Consider the following 20,817-nt stretch of genomic DNA (forward strand, 5'->3'; position numbering starts at 1 on the left):
TTTGGAAATTCCCATAAACAACCAACCTGGCCAATACTGGATCCTGCTGGTCATATGCACACCAGATCTGGCTGCACAGAAGGTAAAATCCTTCCATTTTTCTGAAGGGATATAAGGTTCTAGTGATGAATACTCCACTCCTTTCTTCCAAAGGCTTTCACTCTAGTGTTTCACATGATTCTGCTTTCCTTCCCAAACCATGGGAACCCAAGAGTTCACTTTAATGATATCCAAAATTTTTTTTTTAGATTTATCCAATCATTTCTGGGGCTTCCCAGGTGACTCAGTGGGTAGAGAATCTGCCTGCAATGCAGGAGACCCAGGAGACTTGGGTTCAATCCCTGGGTGGTAGAAGGTACGCTGGAGGAGGCCATGGCAACCCACTCCAGTTTTCTTTGCCTGGAAAATCTCATGAATAGAGGAGCCTGGTGGGCTACAGTCCATAGAATCACAGAGTCAGACAAGACTGAAGAGACTCAGCACACATGTACGCGATCGTTTCTGGAACACACATTCCAGTTTCTTGAAGGGAAGGAAAACAGTAGATGGTACTTTGTACCTTTGGACATAAGAACTGGAGCAACTCTCTCCTTGTTATCATGTATTAATTTGGGGGCATATTCTAGGACCATAATACAAAGCACTTTGAAACTACTACCAATTAAAGTTTTAAATTAGGTATAAACTAGTTTGAGGCCAGGTTGCTCCGCCCTTTGTCTTTGGGGACTGGGGGAACCATTTCTAAAACATTATTGACGGGCTTCTTATGTGATTAATTTTGGGCAGTGGACACAGGAAATTAGGTTCCCACCCTCCACGAGTTCATGGTCTAATGAAGAACAGACATACTTAAATTATAGATGACTGCCCTGTGTGGTATGTCCTATAGGAGATAGATGCACAATAAGTTGCTTCCTTAGATTCTCTGTCAAATCAATGGTATCATCGAAACTGAGGAAGCAACCCCCTGATCTAATATATCCTGACACACCTGTGGACAATGACGTCCACGTTACTTTGGAGCCCAGGTTCTATCTGCTAGGGACCTATTGCAGGTGAGTGTAGCAAGAAATCAAGATGAGAGGACGCCAACTGCAGCTGGAAAGATGTCAAAGGGAGGAAATCCATGATCTATAGTGAGGCAACAGTGAGAAAGACGGCCCCTGAAATGGGGAGTCACATGTGGAATACGTCATGTAGGGCTGGACTGTGAAGGTCCTTATGCATTTGATATAGGAAAGTTTTAGGGGGTTTTGTTTTGTTTTTATCTTTTTTTCACCCCAGGTGAGGAAATTTGAATTAAAAACTCAGTTTCTAAACACTTCATCATTAATCCATATAAGGTTCTTTTACTTTTTAACCTCCAAATCCTAATTATATTCCTTTTGTCCCTATAGTACCTACTCTCACGTTTAACTTATCTTTAGATGTGCATGCATACCTTTTTCAAAAGGTTTATTACTATCATGTGAATATATCTTTATAGAAGTGATAATGTGCTATAAATCCTCTTCTGTTTCCTGTTTTCCTCCCAACACTAAGTTTCTAAGTCCCATCAGTGTTGCTATGTACATCTGGTTGACATTTCTTAACTGCTGTTGACTTTTTAACAGTGCATATCTTCCATATTTTACTAATAATACTTTTCTCTAATGATAAGCACCTGGGCCGCCTTCACTATTCAGCTACCCCCAAGAAATCCCATGATGAACATCTTTATGGACCTGTGGGGGGATTTCTTGGGAGTACATAGTCAAATTTTTTTTTCACAAGTCATAGGGCATGGGCATGCTTAATCTCAGCAGCTGGCAGACTGCTTTTCTGAGTGATGGTACCAATTGACACTCCCTCCAGCAGTGTGCTAGAGTTCTATCTTCTACATTCTCAGCTGCACCATCATCTCCCTTCTGATATTGGTCTTCTTTGGCATTCTAAGACAGAGGTTTAGAACAGGTGCAGTAGGTCACAGGGAGCTCTCTAAAGCTCTTCACCTATGAGTACCACGAGAAAGGGGACGCTTTAGGAGAACTGTGTGGGCATGAATGATCTGATTTGCAAAACCAAAAGATGCAATATAAATTCTCCGGAAAGTTTAGGAGATAGTTAGCATTATAAATGCAAAATATTTTCTCTACATACTTCTTTCTATGTATAAATATCCCATTCAATATTTGTTCCTGCTCCCATGATTGGATGGTTTGTGCTGACCTGGACTAAAACATGATTTGACTGGGTCATCATGGCCAGTCTTCACCACGACTGGTAGTGGAAGACAAGAGAGGGAAGGTGGAGCTGCAAGACCAGAGTATCTTGCTGAGCAGAAGCCTCGCCTGACTTGATGAGCTGTGTCTGCCTCCTTATCTTCAGCTGTCATCCTCCTCGTGTGAGAGAGTTAAATGGAATATTAAAGTGACACGCAGTGATAACAAGGAACATCTGTAGGGTACTTGCTACTCAAAGTGTGGTCCTTGGACCAAGAGCTTAGGTATCACCTGGGATGTTGCTTGTTAGAAATGCAGAATCTTCATGCCCGCCCAAGACCTATTGAATCAGAATCTGACTTTAGCAAGATTGCCAAGGGATTCTATGCACATTAGAGTTTGAGAAGCACTGCTTCAGCTTTTGCCAAACATCTTCACATAGTCTGTCATATTTAAACTCTTCCCAAACCCTGATTTTCTTGGGTACTAGTTATTATGTAAGTCCCATGGTACAGGTGAGGAAACTGAGGCTGGGCAGTCTAAAGGGACTAGCCCAAGAATACCCAGAAGAGCCAGTGTAGCCAGATTTTCAGACTTGGCAACTGCCTCTCAAGGTCATACTTTATTTACACCCCCTCCTCCCCATGACCCAAGTTTCCTCATTCCAACAGGAAGACACCCAGAAGAGCTCGTTTCAGAGCCAAACACAAGTGAACTGCTGCTGAAGCTGCCCAGCCTGGTGTCCCCTGGGATGCAGGCTGTACTCACTCCTATTCAGCCTCAGTTCTCCTGCGGCAGCCAGATCGTCACTGAGGATGAGATGGGTGGAGCTATGAGTGGGCCCCTCCCTTGACTGTGCACCAGGGTTCATTTTTCCTTCTTAAAAGCAGGTAGGGACTTCCCTGGTATTCCAGTGGCTAGGAGTCTGCCTGCTAAAGCAGGAGACATAAGTTCGATCCCTGGTCTGGGAAGATCCCACATGCCACAGCTATTGAGCCTGTGCTCTAGAGCCCGGAAGCCACAGCTACTGAGCCCTTATGCTGCAACAACTTAAGCCCACGATCCCTAGAGCCCATGCTCCGCAACAAGAGAAGCCACCTCAGTGAGAAGCCTGCACACCACAACTAGAGAGAAGCCCCTGCTCACCTCAACTAGAAAAAAGCCTACACAGCAACAAAGACCCAGCACAGCCAGAACTAAACAACAACAACAACAATTAAAGCAGGTTAAGCTGGAGTGCTTAATCTGGGAGCTCCGGGCCCCCAAGACATTTATGAATAGAGTTCAGGAGTCTTCAAACTTAGCATTTTCTTTATCATAACCACATACAGAAAACACACCACAGTAGCATCAGCAGGACCTGTGACTTTGTTGCTAACAGAAATCACAGACATTTCTATACAGAATTGCAACTACTGCACATTTCAGAATCATGTTTACGCTCATCACAACTTCAGTATTACTTCAGTTATTAGATCCACACTAGATATTTTGGTTTTTCATTTTTATTGGTGCATAGTTGATTTATAATGTTGTGTTAGTTTCAGAGGTACAGCAAAGTGAATCAGTTATACATGTTACACAGTACAAAGTCAAGGGGGCCTTAGGAAGCATCACTACAAACAAAAATAGTGCAGGTGATGGAATTCCAGTTGAACTATTTCAAATCCTAAAAGATGATGCTGTGAAAGTGTTGCACTCAACATGCCAGCAAATCTGGAAAACTCAGCAGTGGCCACAGGACTGGAAAAGGTCAGTGTTCATTTCAATCCCAAAGAAAGGTAATGCCAAAGAATGCTCAAACTACTGCACAATTGCCCTCATCTCACACGCTAACAAAGTATAATGCTCAAAATCCTCCAAGCCAGGCTTCAACAGTAAGTAAACCATGAACTTCCAGATGTTCAAGCTGGTTTTAGAAAAGGCAAAGGAACCAGAGATCAAATTGCCAACATCCACTGGATCAGCAAAAAAGCAAGTGAGTTCCAGAAAAACATCTACTTTTGCTTTATTGACTACACCAAAGCCTTTGACTGTGTGGATCACAACAAACTGGAAAATTCTTCAAGAGATGGGAATATCAGACCACCTTACCTGCCTCCTGAGAAGTCTGTATGCAGGTCAAGAAGCAACAGTTAGAACTGGACATGGAACAACAGACTGATTCCAAAGAGCGAAAGGAGTATGTCAAGGCTGTATATTGTCACCCTGCTTATTTAACCTATATGCAAAGTACATCATGCAAAATACCAGGCTGGATGAAGCACAAGCTGGAATCAAGATTTCCAGGAAAAATATCAATAACCTCAGATACGCAGATGACACCACCCTTATGGCAGAAAGCGAAGAAGAACTAAAGAGCCTTTTGACAAAAGTGAAAGAGGAGAATGAAAAGTTGGCTTAAAACTCAACATTCAGAAAACTAAGATCATGGCATCCAGTCCCATCACTTTATGGCAAATAGATGGGGAAACAATGGAAACCATGACAGACTTTCTTTTTTGGGCTCCAAAATCACTGCAGATGGTGACTGCAGCCATGAAATTAAAAGACGCTTGCCTCTTGGAAGAAAAGCTATGACCAACCTAAACAGCATATTAAAAAGCAGAGACATTACTTTGCCAACAAAAGTCCATCAAAGCTATGGTTTTTCTAGTAGTCATGTATGAATGTGAGAGTTGGACTATAAACAAAGCTGAGTACTGACGAATTGATGCTTTTGAACTGTGGTGTTGGAGAAGATTCTTGAGAGTCCCTTAAACTGCAAGGAGATCCAACAAGTCAATCCTAAAGGAAATCAGTCCTGAATATTCATTGGAAGGACTGATGCTGAAGCTGAAACTCCGATACTTTGGCCACCTGATGCCAAGAACTGACTCACTGGAAAAGATCCTGATGCTGGGAAAGATTGAAGGTGGGAAGAGAAGGAGAGGACAGAGGATGAGATGGTTGGATGGCATCAGGCCTCTATGGACATGAGTTTGAGCAAGCTCCTGGAGCTGGTGATGGACAAGGAAGCCTGCATGTTGCAGTCCATGGGGTTGCAAAGAGTCAGACATGACTGAGCAACTGAACTGAACTGAATATCCACTTTTTAAAAGTTTCTTTTCCCACATAGGCCATTACAGAATATTGAGTAGAGTTCTCTGTGCTATACAGCAGGTCCTCATTAGTTACATATATTTTATATACAGTGGTGTCTATATGAGGCTTCCCAGGTGGCACTGTGGTAAAGAACCTGCATCCCAACACAGGAGACCTAAGAGACATGGGTTCGATTCCTGGGTCAGGAAGATTCCCTGGAGAAGGGCATGGCAATACCCACTCTAGTATTCTTGCCCGGAAAATCCCATGGACAGAGGAGCCTGGCAGGCTACAGTCTATAGGGTCTCCAGAGTTGGACAAGACAGAAGGAACTTAACACACATGCACGCATGTGTGTATATGTTAATCCCAATCTCCCAATTTATCACTTCCCCCTTAGATCTTATTTTTTCATGTGTTCATAAAAGGGCACTATATTGCTAAATTATAATTTTTAAAATATTTTCATAACTCTGCATATTATGTGCATGTTAAGTAGGTTCAGTCGTATCCGACTCTTTGTGGACTCTATGGACTGTAACCCACCAGGCTCCTCTGAGCATGGGATTCTCCAGGCAAGAATACTGGAATGGATTGCCATTGCCTTCTCTGGGGGATCTTCCTGACCCAGGGATCGAACCTGTCTCTTGCACTGCAAGTGGATTCTTTACCACTGAGCCACGGGGGAGGCCCCTTGGTAACTCTCTATCAGTATAATGGTTTCCTTTGTATTTAAACAAATTGCATTTTATGAACTTCATATTATTCAGAGAAGGAGCTCATAGGCTTCATTAAACTGTAAAAGGACTGTGTAAGCTTTATCACATCTTCCAGTCTTTTTGGTCGTTGGGTCACCCCCTACATTTGTTTTATATCTGTTATCAGTAGCAACATAGCACTTAAAACAAAAAGGGCCTGTGTGCTTGGCTTCAGGGGTGAAATGAAGGCTTTCTCAAGAAGACTGTACACCACTGCAGTCAGACTTGGTGGGAGAGAGGGTTGAAGAACCCCAAGGGAGCACATTTATGACACTTGCCCTTCTTCTAGAAGATCCTCTTAGCATTCAGAAAATTTTGATTAAAAATGCCAGTGCCAGACTTCCCTGGTGGCACAGTGGATAAAAATCTGCCTGCCAATGCAGGGGACTTGGGTTTGATCCCTGCACCAGGAAGATTCTACATGCTGTGGAGCAACTAAGCCCATGTACCACAACTACTGAGTCTGCCGCTCTAGAGCCCATGAACTGCAACTGCGGAGCCGGTGGGCCACAACTCCTGAAGCCCGAGCGCCTGGAGCCTGCACTTTGCCGCAGGAGAAGCCACCACAGAGAGAAGCCCATGCACTGCAACGAAGAGGAGCCCCCACTTTCCACAACCAGAGAAAGCCCATGCAAAGCATTGATTCACAAAGAAGTTGGAAGGCATTTGAAAAGGCATTTTGAAAAGGAATACCCCTCCTTTCACACCCATGACAAGATTCCCGGGATTCTGAAGTCTGTACGTAGGTAAAAGTTAGTAACTGAGACTCTACAGAGAAAATGGAAGCTCATACTTTTAGGCAGGCTGTAAAAACTCTGTAATCTTGATGGATGTGTAGAGTGATAGATTATGTTAATAAACAAAAATGCAGGTTACAGAGTAGCATATTTTATTATTTAGAGAAGGGGGAGTGAGAAGGCAGGGCAGAGAAGAAGTCTGGAAAATGTGTATCCAAATGTTAATAGTGCTTAATTCTGAGTATCTTTATGGGAGATTTTCATAATTTCATTCCTTTTTTGTATCTTTTTCAATGATCAATGCGTATCACTTTTGTTAAAAACCAACCAACCAACCAACCAACCAAGGCAACAAGGCTGTTTTCATAAGAATCAAAATGTTAAACAACTCTTATTTTACTGCTAGTTGGAACTGTGCAGTAGTACTTAACTAGCTTCACACCTCTTGGGGACATAAAAAAGAGGGGAATGCAGAGGGAAACATTTAATTCTTTACCAAAAAAATCTAAAATGTTACAATAAAACCATGGACTTTATATAAGGATCAAATTAGGTCTCCCGTATTCCTGGTGACCCAGGCAGCGCTGGTGCACAGCAGGCGCTGGATCAAGTTCACATGAACCTTCTTCCTTCCTGTTACCAGTTTATTTCCGTCTCAGAGCCCCAGTGGAGTGCTGGGGGGTGGGAGTGGGAACGGGGCTGCTGGGGGTTGGGTTCTTCCAGATCTGCATACTTCCCCCTTCTCCAAGTTAAAACCATTTATTTCTTCCTCCAATTCTTCTTCCTTTTCTACTTTTTCATTTATCTTTGGCTGCCCTGGGTCTTTGCTGCTTCAAGTGGGCTTTCTTGCAGAGAGCAGGGACTACTCTTCGTTGCAGTGTGCGGACTTCTTATTGCAGTGGCTTCTCTCCTGGAGCAGAGGCTCTAAGACGCACAGGCTCCAGCAGTTGTGGCTTTCCGCTCCGGAGTTGAGGTTCCTGGTCTCTAGAGCACATATGCTCAGTGGTGGTTGTGGCCCAGGGGCTTAGTTGCTCTGAGGCATGTGGGATCTTCCCAGACCAGGGATCAAACCTGTGTCCCCTGCATTGGCAGGAGGACTTTTATCCACCATGCCACCAGGGAAGCCCCTTCTCCCTTTACTAATGCATCAATTATTCTAGACCTCCTTCCCGGGGCACTCTCTCAGCTGTTTCAAATTCTTTGAGGAAAAAAAAAAAGTACTGGGTTTTCCAGATAGCACTAGTGGTAAAGAACCCGCTGGCCAATGCAGGAGACATAAGAGATGAGGGCTTGATCCCTGGGTCGGGAAGGTCCCTTGGAGGAGAGCACAGCAACCCACTCCAGTATTCATGCCTGGAGAATCCCATGGACAGAGGAGCCTGGTGGACTACCAGGTCACAAAGAGACACTACTGAAGCAGCTGAGCATGCGCACATAGAAAATGAGTATTTTGAAAACTGTAGCTGTCCCTCCAGAGCTGAAGCACACACCCACTTTTTCAGTTATCCCTTGTGGCATATGAAGCCACCCCCAAACCTAGGGACATCCCTGCAGACAGAAGTGGGAGTAAAGGGATATTGGGTGGAGAGGAGGCAGGAAATGCTGCGTGGGTTGCTCTTCCATTTATTGTTCATGATTCTGTGGGTCAGAAATTCAAGGACAGCCTATCTCTTCTCCAGGTTGTGTCAGCTAGGCTTGCTTGACTAGGACTAGGAACGCCCCAGGTGGAGTCCTGGTCCTGGCTGGTGGTTAGGATACCATCTTCTCCACGTGGCCATTCTCCCTTCAAACATTTTCTCTTTATTCAGTAAGTTAGCCTAGCCTAAGCAACTTCTGCCGGGTGGCTGATTTCCAAGAGAGTAAAACTGGGAAATTCAAAGGCTTCTTAAAACCCAGGCATGAAATCCCATAGCACCACCCAGATTTCTACTGGTCAGAGCGAGTCATGAGTCATAGGGCCAGCCCAGAATCAAGGATTGGGGGAATTAAATTTCACATCTATTGGTGTAGGAATGGCAGTCACTGGGAAAGGGTATGCAGAATTGGAGGGGTTTTGGGACCATCTTTAGAAACAAGCTACTCAACATATCAATTTTTTTTTAAGAGCTTAAAAACTATGATAACTAGTGTAATGAAAATAATGATGTAGTCACCAGTCAGAGGGGATAATTATTTTTTCTAATCTGTCTGACACTTTCAGTTTCTGAATCAGCCCCTGTCTGCCTCTCATCTCCACTTTACATCACATTAGGCCAAGAAATAAGTGCATATTTATGCAATTCTTTCAAGCAGCATACGTGAAGGAAGTCCTCACTGTCACATTTTGCCAGTATTCCAGCGTGTAGCTGTTCCCTCTTAATCTCCATCCTGAGCCTGTAGTTCACCAGAGGACCACCTGCAGTTCTTCTACCTCTTGTTCCTTACTCTTCCTAGAGGATTTCATCCATTCTCCTGGCTTTGACTGCCACCTACACACTGAAGACAACCAAATTTTAATTTCCAGCCCAGATCCTTCTCTTCTGGGATCCAGACCTGAAATTCCAACTGCCTCCTGGATATCCCTGTTTGGATGTCCCACGGGTAACTTCAGTTTTACACGTCCTAAATCAAATTTGGCATTTTCTTCCTCCCCGCTCAAACTTACTCTCTCTGGAGCCCCTTTCTTGGGCAAAAATGTCTCATTTTTGCCCTGTTTCCTCCAGTGAATCAAGCCCAAAACTCAGCAGCTCTGCTCGACCTCTCTCTTCTTCATGCCCACATCCAATCAATTACCAAAACCTCCTGGTTCTTGGTGTCTCTATTCCAGCCTTTCCATGCCTGCCACTGTCAAATTTGCTGCCTCTACGGCTACAAAAGACTTCTCACTGGTGTTAGACCCCAGGCTCTCTGATCCAGCATCCAAACTGGGCCAGAAAGAATTGTCCATACTATCGTCATACGAGTGTATGCTCCTCGGTTCTTTGTCTCGTCACAACAAAAATTTGGAGTGACGGACATTAAAGCCCCTTGGCAGGTCACAGCTCTCGGAGGACAGACCGTGTTATGGCTCTCAGGTCTCGAACGGACCGTGTTATAGCTCTTAAATAAATCAGTGTTACAGCTCAGTGTTACAGCTCTATTTATTTAGATAATAGCAGGAAAATCCATCTTCAAGGCATGAGGGCATGTCGATCCAAAGACGCGAAGAGAAGATTGCCTCATCGTGCGGGGGAGAAAGAGAAAAAGGGGTGAAGAGGGCTTTGGCTCCTCTTTTTATATGTTTCTCTGTCCCTGGGCCTGTCTTATGTAAATTGGGCTTAGGCAGGAGCGTTGTTTGTTTTACCTGAGGTTCTCACTCCAGTCCTCGGACCTTCCTTTGTTCTATTTTCGAGGGCTTTCCCTTCCAGGTCTTTTAGCCACCGCCATTTTGGACTCTTTCCCTATTCTAACTACCTAACACTATCATTGCTAAAACCTGTCAGTAGGTCCCCATTGTCCTCAATATAAAAGTTCCACATCTACATTCCTTAGCAGGGTACACAAAGGCCCTTGATGTTTGGGGCTGCTTCCCTTAATATCCCGAACGCCTCATCCTAACTCTCAAATTTGTGAGCGGACAATTCAGAGCATCCTGAATCCCCACCGCTCTCTCGAACTCCTCTCCTCCAACTCAGAAGCCAACCAGAAGAGCTTTCCCTCAGCCCTTCCTTCCTCACCTACCTAGGACACAGTGCACACCCTCTACTTAGCATTCATCACACTACAGTCATGGCTGGCTGGCTCATTTATTTTCTTCTTTCACTGTACTGGAAGCTCCTGCAACACAGGAGCTGTGTCTTTTTTTATGGTTGTTCCTCAGTGTTCAGCTAGTGCCTGGCATATGGTGGGGCAATGAATGAATGGTGACAACATCCACTGACTGTAAGGAGCAAAGAGAAGACGGCTGGTGGGGACAATGTGTTTTAATATCCATAAAACTGAATTGAGGGATCTTTACATGTCAGCCACCTGCCCCACACCTTCCTTCACAGTTCCAATTGAAGGAGAAACCAGCACCATTAGCAGGAGGGTGACCAGCATTTAACTGAAGGACTGCTTACTACTGCTCAGGACTTTCTTTTACTCATGCCTAAGATGACAGTTTTCCATGCCTGCTGCTGTAACGATGCAAGTTAAGGGAAAGGATTAGAAGGGTCCATATTTCTGCCTAGGCAGTTGTCCACATTCTGCCTATAACCTCAGTGAATCTTCACAGACAACCTACAATTTTATTTCCTCCATTAAGGAACCGTGACTGCCTAAAGTGTCTGCACTGGACCACAAAGATGATTATAACATGGCCACCATCTTGAAGGAGCTTTTATTTACATATACTTGGGGCTTCCCTGGTGGCTCAGACCGTAAAGAATCTGCCTGCAATGCAGAAGACCTGGGTTCAGTCCCTAGATCAGGAAGATCCCCTGGAGAAGGGAATGGCTACCCACTCCAGCATTCCTGCCTGGAGAATTCCAAGGACAGAGGAGCCTGGCAGGCTACAGTCCATTGGGTCACAAACAGCTGGACACAACTGAGTGACTAACACACACACACAGAGTCTACTTGTCTTTATCATCCCATCCAAGCCTTTGGAGAGCAGGGACATCACCTGTCTTATTCATTGCTGTTGTCCCAGTGAATACAACACACAGTAGGTGCTCAACATATATCTGGTGAATGCAGTGGATAAACAAACAAAACTGCTTATTGAATGAGGATGTGACCACAGGCAAAGGTATATCTGGGTGGGAGAGAAGACTGGGAGGGTGGGGAAAGTTGGGGGCAGGATGGAATGGCCTTTTATCTCCTAGGCAATAGGAGCAAAGGATCATTTTTTAGAGAGTATCATGATTGGATCATGACTTTTGAAAAATCCACTCTAGTTTCGGTGTGGAGAATTTGCCACTGTGGGGTGCCAGCGGGCCTGGGGTGGGGGTTGCGTGAGGGGAGTGCAGGTAGTTTAATCCAAGCAAGCATTGATGACAAACTGACATAGAGTGACATTTGAGGGGTACAAGCGGAAAGTGAGGGATGCGAGACATTTCTGAGGCAAAACTGCTCAGAACTGGGAACCAACTGAGGAAGACAGTGAAGGCTGGATGGGAGATGAGAAGCCCATACGGGAAGAAGCAAAACAAGGACTTTAGTTTTGGTTCCTTTCAGCCTGAGGTGCCTGGGCAACATCTTTCTCTGAATCTCTAGGAATGGTGCCACCACCACACTGTTCCTCCTACCCCTTTTCTTTCCTGTTTTGAATCACTCACACAAGCCAGAAATGCTCCCTGCTCCTCAGCGTGCAGGAGAACCATGCCAGCAGGCCCCACTTTCCTGAGGAAGGGACCGAGGAACCTGGAGGGCCGGCTGCGGCCTCCCCGGGGGGAGCTCCCTGACAGGAAGGCAGGCTGGGAACAGACAGGAGCTTCCTCTGCTGCAGCAGGTGCCCAGGGCCAGCTGCTCCAATATCCCCCAGGCTCACATCAACAGGATGGGACAGCCCAGGCGGAAGGAAGCCCGCAGGGAGGGACGCCCGCCGCTGCAGACAGAAGCCGGGGCAGGGGATGAAGGGGAGACAGGAAGAGCTGCCTGAGCTGCTGAGCTGGCGCCCCTCCAGCAGATTCAGGAGAGGCAGTGACAGGCGGCCATTCAGTCCTCCTTCCCTCTCTCAGTGGGCGTCTCTAGCCCTAGTTGATCCTATTATTATTACTACTACTGTTGTTGGCTAGCCTGGGCCTGTTTCTAAAATATTTAATTCATTGATTTTCCTTTTTTTTTTTTTCTTTCTGGCCATGCCCGGAGGCTTGTGGGATCTCAGTTCCCCAACCATGGGTTGAACCCAGGCTATGGCAGTGAAAGCACCCAGTCCAAACCACTGAAACGCCAAGGGATTCCCTAGTTTATTCCTTTTCTATACTCATTTTGAGATTATTGGGAAAGAAAAGACACTTACATCATCAGCCTTTCAGTTACACGAAGTGAGGCAGCTGGAGGGAAGGGCGGTGATTTCTGCCCCCTGTTAGCCAGTCCCAAGGAGTGGCTTTAAGTTTGCTTTAAGCTTCGCTATCACCTCCTCTCCAACAATAGCTGTGTACAGGGCGCCAAACGGCTAAAAGGGAGCCGACAAGGAGCCAGAGCAGAACCATAGGCTTGCAATCCGGAGGCCCCGGACCGCCTCTGACCAGGTTCGGGATGGGGATTGCGGAGGTGTGGCTGGGGCTTTCGCGGGACCGACAGCAGGGGGTTTCGTGACTTCGATTTGGCGAGCATTCCCACCGCAACCCACTCCCAGGCGTGCCCTGGCTGGCGCCTCGTGACCCTAGAAGACCCCGCCCCTCCCCACCCCCACCAGCAGTTTCCCATCAGGGCGTTTCCGGAGGCCGTGGCCCAGGGTAAGTGTGGGGGTAGGGTCTACCTCTGAAACAGCTTGTAGACTGTAATTTAAACTTTACACCGAGCTCAAAACTCGGTTCTGCAACTGAGTCGGCTCCAGAGAAAGATTAAAAAAAAAAAAACTCCGGCCTATGGCTCCCCATCATCCCCACTGGTCTAGATTTCGGGGCTTCCTGCAGTCCCCACACCATTCTCTCCACAGCCCCGGAGGAAGGATGGGCGGGGCGGACGGGGGCGGGCAACGCCGCCGGCAGTGCAGATGGAGAGGGCGAGCCAGCGCCTGCGGCCCGGGCGTGGGCGGGGGGCCGCAGAAGCAGGTGTCCGCTCGGTGACAGGATTCCCTTCCCCTCGCTTCCCTTCCCTGGTGCTACCCACGGTTCAGCGAGGCAAAAACCCAGCAAATGCTCCAGAAATGCAGCTCGTTCGGTCACCAGGCTCTCCTTTCTCGCCAGACGCGCAAGAGGACGGGGCGCTTCCAAATGCAAATCTCTTGGCTCTGGACCCTTGGCTTGCAGCCGCCGCCTCCCCCGCTTGGCCACCCGGCGTCCCGCCCACCCCGCGGCGACGAAGCCCGAGATGGGACCTCGCCCGCGGATGGGGAATGGGCGGAGCGGGCATCCCTCCCCATCTCCCACGTGGGCCCGGCTCTCCGCAGAGAGCCTGGGCGCGCCGCGGCGGCCGCGCCTCCGGGCTGGGCCCCCGTTCCTGGCGCCGCCCCCACCCCCGGGCCAGGGAAGGGGACTGCAGGCCGGGGAGGGGCTGTGGGGGTGGGTGAGGGGTGCGGGCCGTGTCCACAGCGTCAGGTGGTGGCGGGAGTTCCCTCGGACTGGGCCCGGGGAAACGCGCTGCCGGGGGATTGTGTACACGCTCCACTGACACAAGCTTCACGCTGCCGGGCAGCCGCTGATCACGCGTGGCCCCGCGAGCCCATTGGCCGGCGCCTCACACACCTTTGTCGCTGATTGGCCGGCCTCAGGCTCCGCCCCCACCCCCGCCCGCCGCTCGGGGCAGGCGGAGCGGCTACCTGAATGGGGAGGGGGGCAGACGGCGCGGAGCGCGGCGGCGGCGGGAGCGGCGTCGAGTGTCTCCGGGCGCCCGTCTGTGGCCAGGCAGCCAAGGACAGCCTTGCAGCCAGTCAGCTTGTCGCCGGCGGCCGGGTAGCCAACCATGCTCAACTTCGGCGGCGCTTCTCTCCAGCAGGCTACGGTAAGTCACCTGGGGATGCCCCAAGCCCTTCACTTGCCTCGCTGCGTCCGGGGAGACCCCCGAGCCCCTGACATCAGCCTCGCCTGAGGACGGAGGTTGCACGGGAGTCGTGGAAGAGGAAGAGGGGCTTCCCGCCTGCAGACTGGGCATTGGTGAGGGCGTGTGTGTAGCGGAGGGGATGGTCTGGAGAAGCAGGCTGGGAGCTAGAGACGAAGTGAGAGAGGGTCTCGCTCGAGGTGTAAGGAGGGGAAGGGGGCAGCTCCGCTGGGACACTGGAAGCAGGTGAGGGGGGGGAGATGGCCGGAGGGGCGGGAAGAGTGAGGAGACGGGGTCTGGCTGCCCAGTCAGCGAGAATAGGAGGCGTGGAAGTACAGGAAGGGGGGACGAGGGGGCTACCCTGCACCTGGCGCCGGGGGGGAAGAGATGCCTCCGTCTGGATAAGGAATGCGCCCCAGGCTGGGAGGGGGCTGCTCTCGAGCATGTGAGGGGTGAGGAACCCACCGGAGAGGAGAGGGGGACTCCCCATCTCAGGGGGTCTTTAACGGAGGCTTGCAGGATTGGGGCTACCCAGCAGACAGCGGGGGGTGGGGGGCTGTGGGGAGGGGCACCCGGCGTGGATGCAAGGGAATAGCACGGGGGTCGGGGAGTCTGGAGGGGACTCCCTTATCTCCGGAACAAGCAGGCAGGTGGCCTCCTCCGGGGGGCCACCTTGGCGGGGGAGGGGGCTGGGAGCCGCCTAGGCGGCAGTAGATGGAAGGGGAGGGAAGCTGGACCCTAGCATCGGGGTGGGGAAGGTGGGCGGGGGGGAGCCGGGGCTGCGAGACGCGGGGGCCGCGCGCCGAGGCGGGAGCCGCCGGCCGTGGGGCCGCGCGCCTGGAGCCGGGCCTGTTGGGGGCTGCACGTCTGGGAACTCGTGGAGATGCTAGGCTCGGCGCGGGGGGGGGGGGGTGCCGGAGCTGCCGGAAACCGCGGGGACGCGGGGGCGCCGCGTCTTCAGGGCGAGTCGGGGTGGTCTGAGATCCTGCGGGCGGCGTGGGCGGGAAGCGCCGAGGGTTCGGCCGGGTCCCCGGGGGCTGCGGCCGGAGGAGGGCGGGGGCCGGGTTTCCGCGGGGACCTGGCTCCTCCTCCGGCAGCTGAGGCGGAGGCTGGGGGGTGGGCCGGGAACGGATGCGCCCGGGGAGCTTCTCGTCCCCGAGTGACCCAGGCCGGGCCTCCGCCAGGGCGGGAGCGAGGCCCGGCCCCGCTGTCGGTTCCTAAGGGAACGGCGGGGAGCTGGAAGGGGCGGGCGCGCCGGGAGCCGGGCGCCCGCGGCCCCGCCCCTCCCCGCAGGCCCGGGCGCGCACGGCCGGGCGGTTGGCGGCGGCGCCCGCGGCCCCTCCCCCGGGCCGTCGCGAGGGCGGGGGCCCTGCGGGCTCAGGAAGTAGGTGAAAGGTGACGGCGCGGCAATTCCCAGTTCACGTTTCCTGCGCCGCCCAGAGCAGCCGCTGATCACGCTTTGTTCACATGCCTCGCCCCCCCCACCCCTCCTCCGCGCCCCCGCCCTCCGCCGCCCAGCCAATCCCAGCCCGGGCCGCCCGGCCGGCTGGCCAATGACGGGGGTAGGGACGCAGGGACGTGCGAGCGGGCGAGGAATGTTCCCAGTGACTCACCCGCGAGCCTCATTGAGGTTAGGGCGGCCCCATCCTCCTGTCCCCGCCAGCGAGGATCCCCCCCGCCGCCTGCCCCCGCCCCTTGTCTGCCCCGCCCCCCCCCCCCCCCCCCCCGCCCACGCCCGCGCCTCCGCCCGCGCTTCCCTTTCCTGCCTCCCTCGCGCCCCACTCCCTTTCCTCTCCCCTCCCGGCTTCTTTTCCTGCCCTTCCTAGCGCTCACTCTCCTTCCCTCCTGCCTAGCCTTTTCTCTTTTTTTCCCTTTTGCACTGGCGTCTTGAGGCTTTTACACATACATGCGCTGTCCGTTGCAGCTTACGTAAAAGGTGCGCGATTATGCAACTACATTGTTAGCTATATTTCAAGAGCAGTAATAGCTTCTTAAAGGTTTCTACACGAAGGGTTTTTAAACAAGAGTTGAGAACAATTCCTAGCAACGTAAAGAATATTTTTCGGTGTTTTTACACAATCTCGACTTAAACCTAAAAATGGGATCACGTTAATGGAAAATTGAAGAGATGGAAGGTGGTAACCATTTTAGTACCGTTTAAGCAACTTTAGTATGGAGCATTAAATATCTGATGGGAGGAGCTGTTCAAATAAATAGAAAGCATGTGCTGTTATTTTTTTTTTTTATCATGGAGCAGTTCTTTAAACAGTTAAAATAAGATTCTATTTTGACTATTGCAGATTCCTTACAGAGCTTTTTGCAAATTTTGGTCAAATATTAAATTTTCTGATTATTTTTTGTGCTATTGCATCAGCCGGTCGTAGACTCCTGTTGCAGTTGGCTACTCTGGGAAGAACATAAAATGTTTTTCTTTTGCCAAGCCGTTCTCTTTTGGATGACAAGTGCATTTGATACCTTTAACCTTAGGTCCCCTTGATAGTAATAAGTTTCTTGCAAGGTTGTCCATATTCAAGCCTAAGTTTGAGAGGAAGAATCGGGAAGATTTTATCACTACTACTTCATAGTAGGGATGAGAAGAATAAGTTTTATCTTGAAAAGCTGTGCAGATTGTTTAAAAACACACACACACATTACTCTGAGTGTCATGTGGATGACAACAGTAGCTTATAACATGAGTCTTTTTGTATTTATAGGAGGAAAGAATGGAAATGATCTGTGAAAGATCAAAAGAGAGTGTGTATTCCTGGAACAAAACTGCAGAGAAAAGTGACTTTGAAGCTGTAGAAGCACTTATGTCAATGAGCTGCAGTTGGAAGTCTGATTTTAAGAAATACATTGAAAACAGACCCGTCACTCCAGTGTCTGATACGTCAGAGGAAGAGAATCTGCTTCCTGGTACACCTGATTTTCATACCGCAATCCCAGCATTTGTAAGTATTGTTGTTTCAAAGATGAATGTAAATGATAATGCTTCTTACAGTTTATATCATGGACTCGACCGTTCTTCACGCTGTTGCCTGTGTTTCTCTTCTCTGTAGTGTTTGACTCCACCTTACAGTCCCTCTGACTTTGAACCTTCTCAAGTGTCAAATCTGATGGCACCAGCGCCACCTACTGGACACTTCAAATCATTGTCAGATACTGCCAAGCCTCACATTGCTGCTGTACCTTTCAAAGAGGAGAAGAACCCTGTACCTGCCCCCAGACTCCCCAAGGCTCAGGCAACCAGTGTGATTCGTCACACAGCTGATGCCCAGCTCTGTAACCACCGATCTTGCCCCGTGAAAGCAGCCAGCATCCTCAACTATCAGGACAATTCGTTTCGGAGAAGAAGCCACCTGAACCCTGAGGCTGCAAGGAAAAACATACCGTGTGCCGCTGTGTCACCGAACAGGTCCAAACGTGAGCGAGACACAGAGGCAGACGTCGAAGAGAAACCAGGCCCCGCTGCACTTTATGACTCTTCTGTGCCTTCCTCGGAGACCGTCATCTGCCGACCTCAGCCGGCCCCCGCGTCCCCACCGCAGAAGTCAGTCTTAGTGTCTCCACCCGCAGTGTCCGCAGCGGGAGTACCCCCTATGCCGGTCATCTGCCAGATGGTTCCCCTCCCTGCAAACAACCCCGTTGTGACAACCGTCGTCCCCAGCACGCCCCCCAGTCAGCCGCCAGCTGTCTGCCCACCTGTCGTGTTCATGGGCACTCAGGTGCCCAAGGGCGCTGTCATGTTCGTCGTACCCCAGCCGGTGGTTCAGAACCCAAAGCCTCCAGTGGTGAGCCCAAATGGCACCAGACTCTCTCCCATTGCCCCTGCTCCTGGGTTTTCCCCTTCCTCAGCGAAAGTCACTCCTCAGATTGACTCATCCAGGATAAGAAGTCACATCTGTAGCCACCCAGGGTGCGGCAAGACCTACTTTAAAAGTTCTCATCTGAAGGCCCACATGAGAACGCATACAGGTACCAGCCATTTCTTACTTATGTCTGAGAAATTAGGGTGATGTTTTTTTTGACAGTGATCCCAAATGTAAACCAGGCATGTTAAGAAAGAACTGGCCTTATTAGCCAATTCAGTGGGTGGTATTCACCAGTCCACGGTCTTCTAAAAGATTTCATTAAGGTGTTTTTGTTTTAATTTCTCAAATGATGATTCTTTAAAACAAAGGGTATTTAAGCTGTAAATATAATTTAATACATAAATATAATTTAATACCATGACTTAATAAAAGCATAGTAGTAAAGATAGGACTTTTTTTTGTTTCAGGAGAAAAACCTTTTAGCTGTAGCTGGAAAGGTTGTGAAAGGAGGTTTGCCCGTTCAGATGAACTGTCCAGACACCGACGAACCCACACAGGTGAGAAGAAGTTCGCCTGTCCCATGTGTGACCGGCGGTTCATGAGGAGCGACCATTTGACCAAACACGCCCGTCGCCACCTGTCAGCCAAGAAGCTACCAAACTGGCAGATGGAAGTGAGCAAGCTAAATGACATTACCCTACCTCCAACCCCAGCTCCCACGCAGTAATAGACGGATGGTGAAGAATCAGACTAACTTTAACTTTGGTCACAGCCAGAAGCCAGTGGTGATAGAAAAATGCTTCCACTGCAGGTCTGTGGCCCTCCAGTGTGGGCTGCAAGCAGAAGCCCCACGGCCTGGGGAGAAGGCCCAGCCTGGGTTAGATGGTAAGAAGTGCTGCGGCCACAGGCAGGACACCGAGTGGCAGGACTCGTTTCTTACCACATAAGAGAGAGAAGAAAGCTTTTATTCAATATTTTTTGAAGGTTTCAGGTGAGGTCACCCCAACCACCGGTAGCACAGATTTTGAGTTTGTGTGCACAACTTCTTGTTTTACTTTCACCATTTATACTTGAGACCAACTTTTCAATGTGATTCTTCAAAAGCACTGGTTTCAAGAGTATAGAGACTGGAAAACATTACGGTACAGAGATGGAGATGTAAAATTGGTTTTGTATCATCACGAATATCATTATCCTTTCCTAGAGTTACCTTGTTTACTATTCTTAGCCTTTCCATTCAACTTGTGGACGTAGTTGTTAAATATATCTAGAACTAGCATTTTTACACTAGTTGCTGATGTTTGGAATTGAGCAACTGTATATTGCTGAAGAGGTCCCAAAGAATTGGAATCCTCATTAATTTAATTGCTTTGAAATGTAGCTTCAATTTTTTCTTGGTTTTTGTTTTAAAAGTTCAACAAATGACTATTACTAGGTGTTTTATTATGCTTTGAATCTTGGTTGCAGTTTCTTGTACAGATGTGAAAATTGTATACCAATGTGTTTTCCATAGACTAAAATACACTGCACTTTGTTTAGAAAAAAAATTGAAGATGAAAACATATTGTAAAGAAGGGATATTAAGGATTTTAGATAACTCCTTGAAAAAGATGGCTTAGGTCATCAGTAAAGTACCCTTATGTTATGAGGATATAACATGTGCTTTATTGAATTAGAAAGTTAGTGACCATTATTCACAAATGGATAAATGTCCTATTAATTTATAGAAGTTTTTTTTGGGGGGAGGGGAGAATGTGGAACAAGATAGGTAGAAAAATAGAACATTCACTTTTGTTAACAGTATTTCTGTTATATTCTGTTGTGTAGTGGATGATATACACAGTGGTAAAACAAAAGTCAGTTGTTGAAAATATGTAGTGAAAAATGTCACTATGTCTTTCCATTTAACATTTTTCTCTATATTGGGTATAGATTTCTGTCATCAAAACTTTGGACCCTTAGAAAACAAAAAGGAACTTTTAATTAAAAAAATCCTTGTGATTTACAATTTGCACAATATTTCTTTTGTTGTACTTTATATCTTGTTTACAATAAAGAATTTCCTTTGGTATATATAATTGGTTGATTGTATTTATTGAAAACTATTTTCACTTTAAGCTTGATGTTGATCACTGTGGTGCTAAGATTTGCGATTAATTTCTCTTAAGAACCTCATTCAAAATTCAGGTTTTTGAATGCAGGAGTTTCTCTTTCACATGAGTAATCTAATTGGCGAGTGTGCAGAGCAAGGACAGGGAAGTCCCTGGTGGTCAAAAGGTTAGGATAGGACTTGGCACTCCTTGTCAAGGGCCTGGGTTGGGGAGCTAAGATCCTGCAAGCGACGTGAGGTGGCCAAAATAATAATGATAAAATCTAATTAGAAAAAAAAGATACCTACCTGTATATTTGTTGATAACATGTGAGCCTACCTTTTCTAAGAAAGCAATCCATTTTAATTTTTAAACATTTTTGTATGTTTTGGTGATCTGGGGTTGAAATACAGCCCCAGCTTTCCCTAAAACCTTAAGTGGCGCTGAGTTAGAGAACACCACAGTGAGTAATTACAAGTAATGAGACTGCT

General features: G+C 48.5%; 1 protein-coding gene across 1 annotated transcript; it reads left to right on the forward strand.

Annotated features, from left to right (window-relative positions):
• Window positions 1–14,204: 14,204 nt before the first annotated feature.
• KLF10 (Kruppel like factor 10) lies at window positions 14,205–20,311 on the forward strand. Its single transcript, XM_043880076.1, has 4 exons — window positions 14,205–14,388; window positions 17,139–17,375; window positions 17,484–18,399; window positions 18,704–20,311. The coding sequence occupies exons 1-4, from the start codon at window positions 14,350–14,352 to the stop codon at window positions 18,961–18,963; spliced, it is 1,452 nt and encodes a 483-aa protein (XP_043736011.1). The 5' UTR covers window positions 14,205–14,349; the 3' UTR covers window positions 18,964–20,311.
• Window positions 20,312–20,817: the final 506 nt, after the last annotated feature.

This window comes from Cervus elaphus, chromosome 21 (genome assembly GCF_910594005.1).
Source record: "Cervus elaphus chromosome 21, mCerEla1.1, whole genome shotgun sequence".
NCBI lineage: Eukaryota > Metazoa > Chordata > Mammalia > Artiodactyla > Cervidae > Cervus > Cervus elaphus.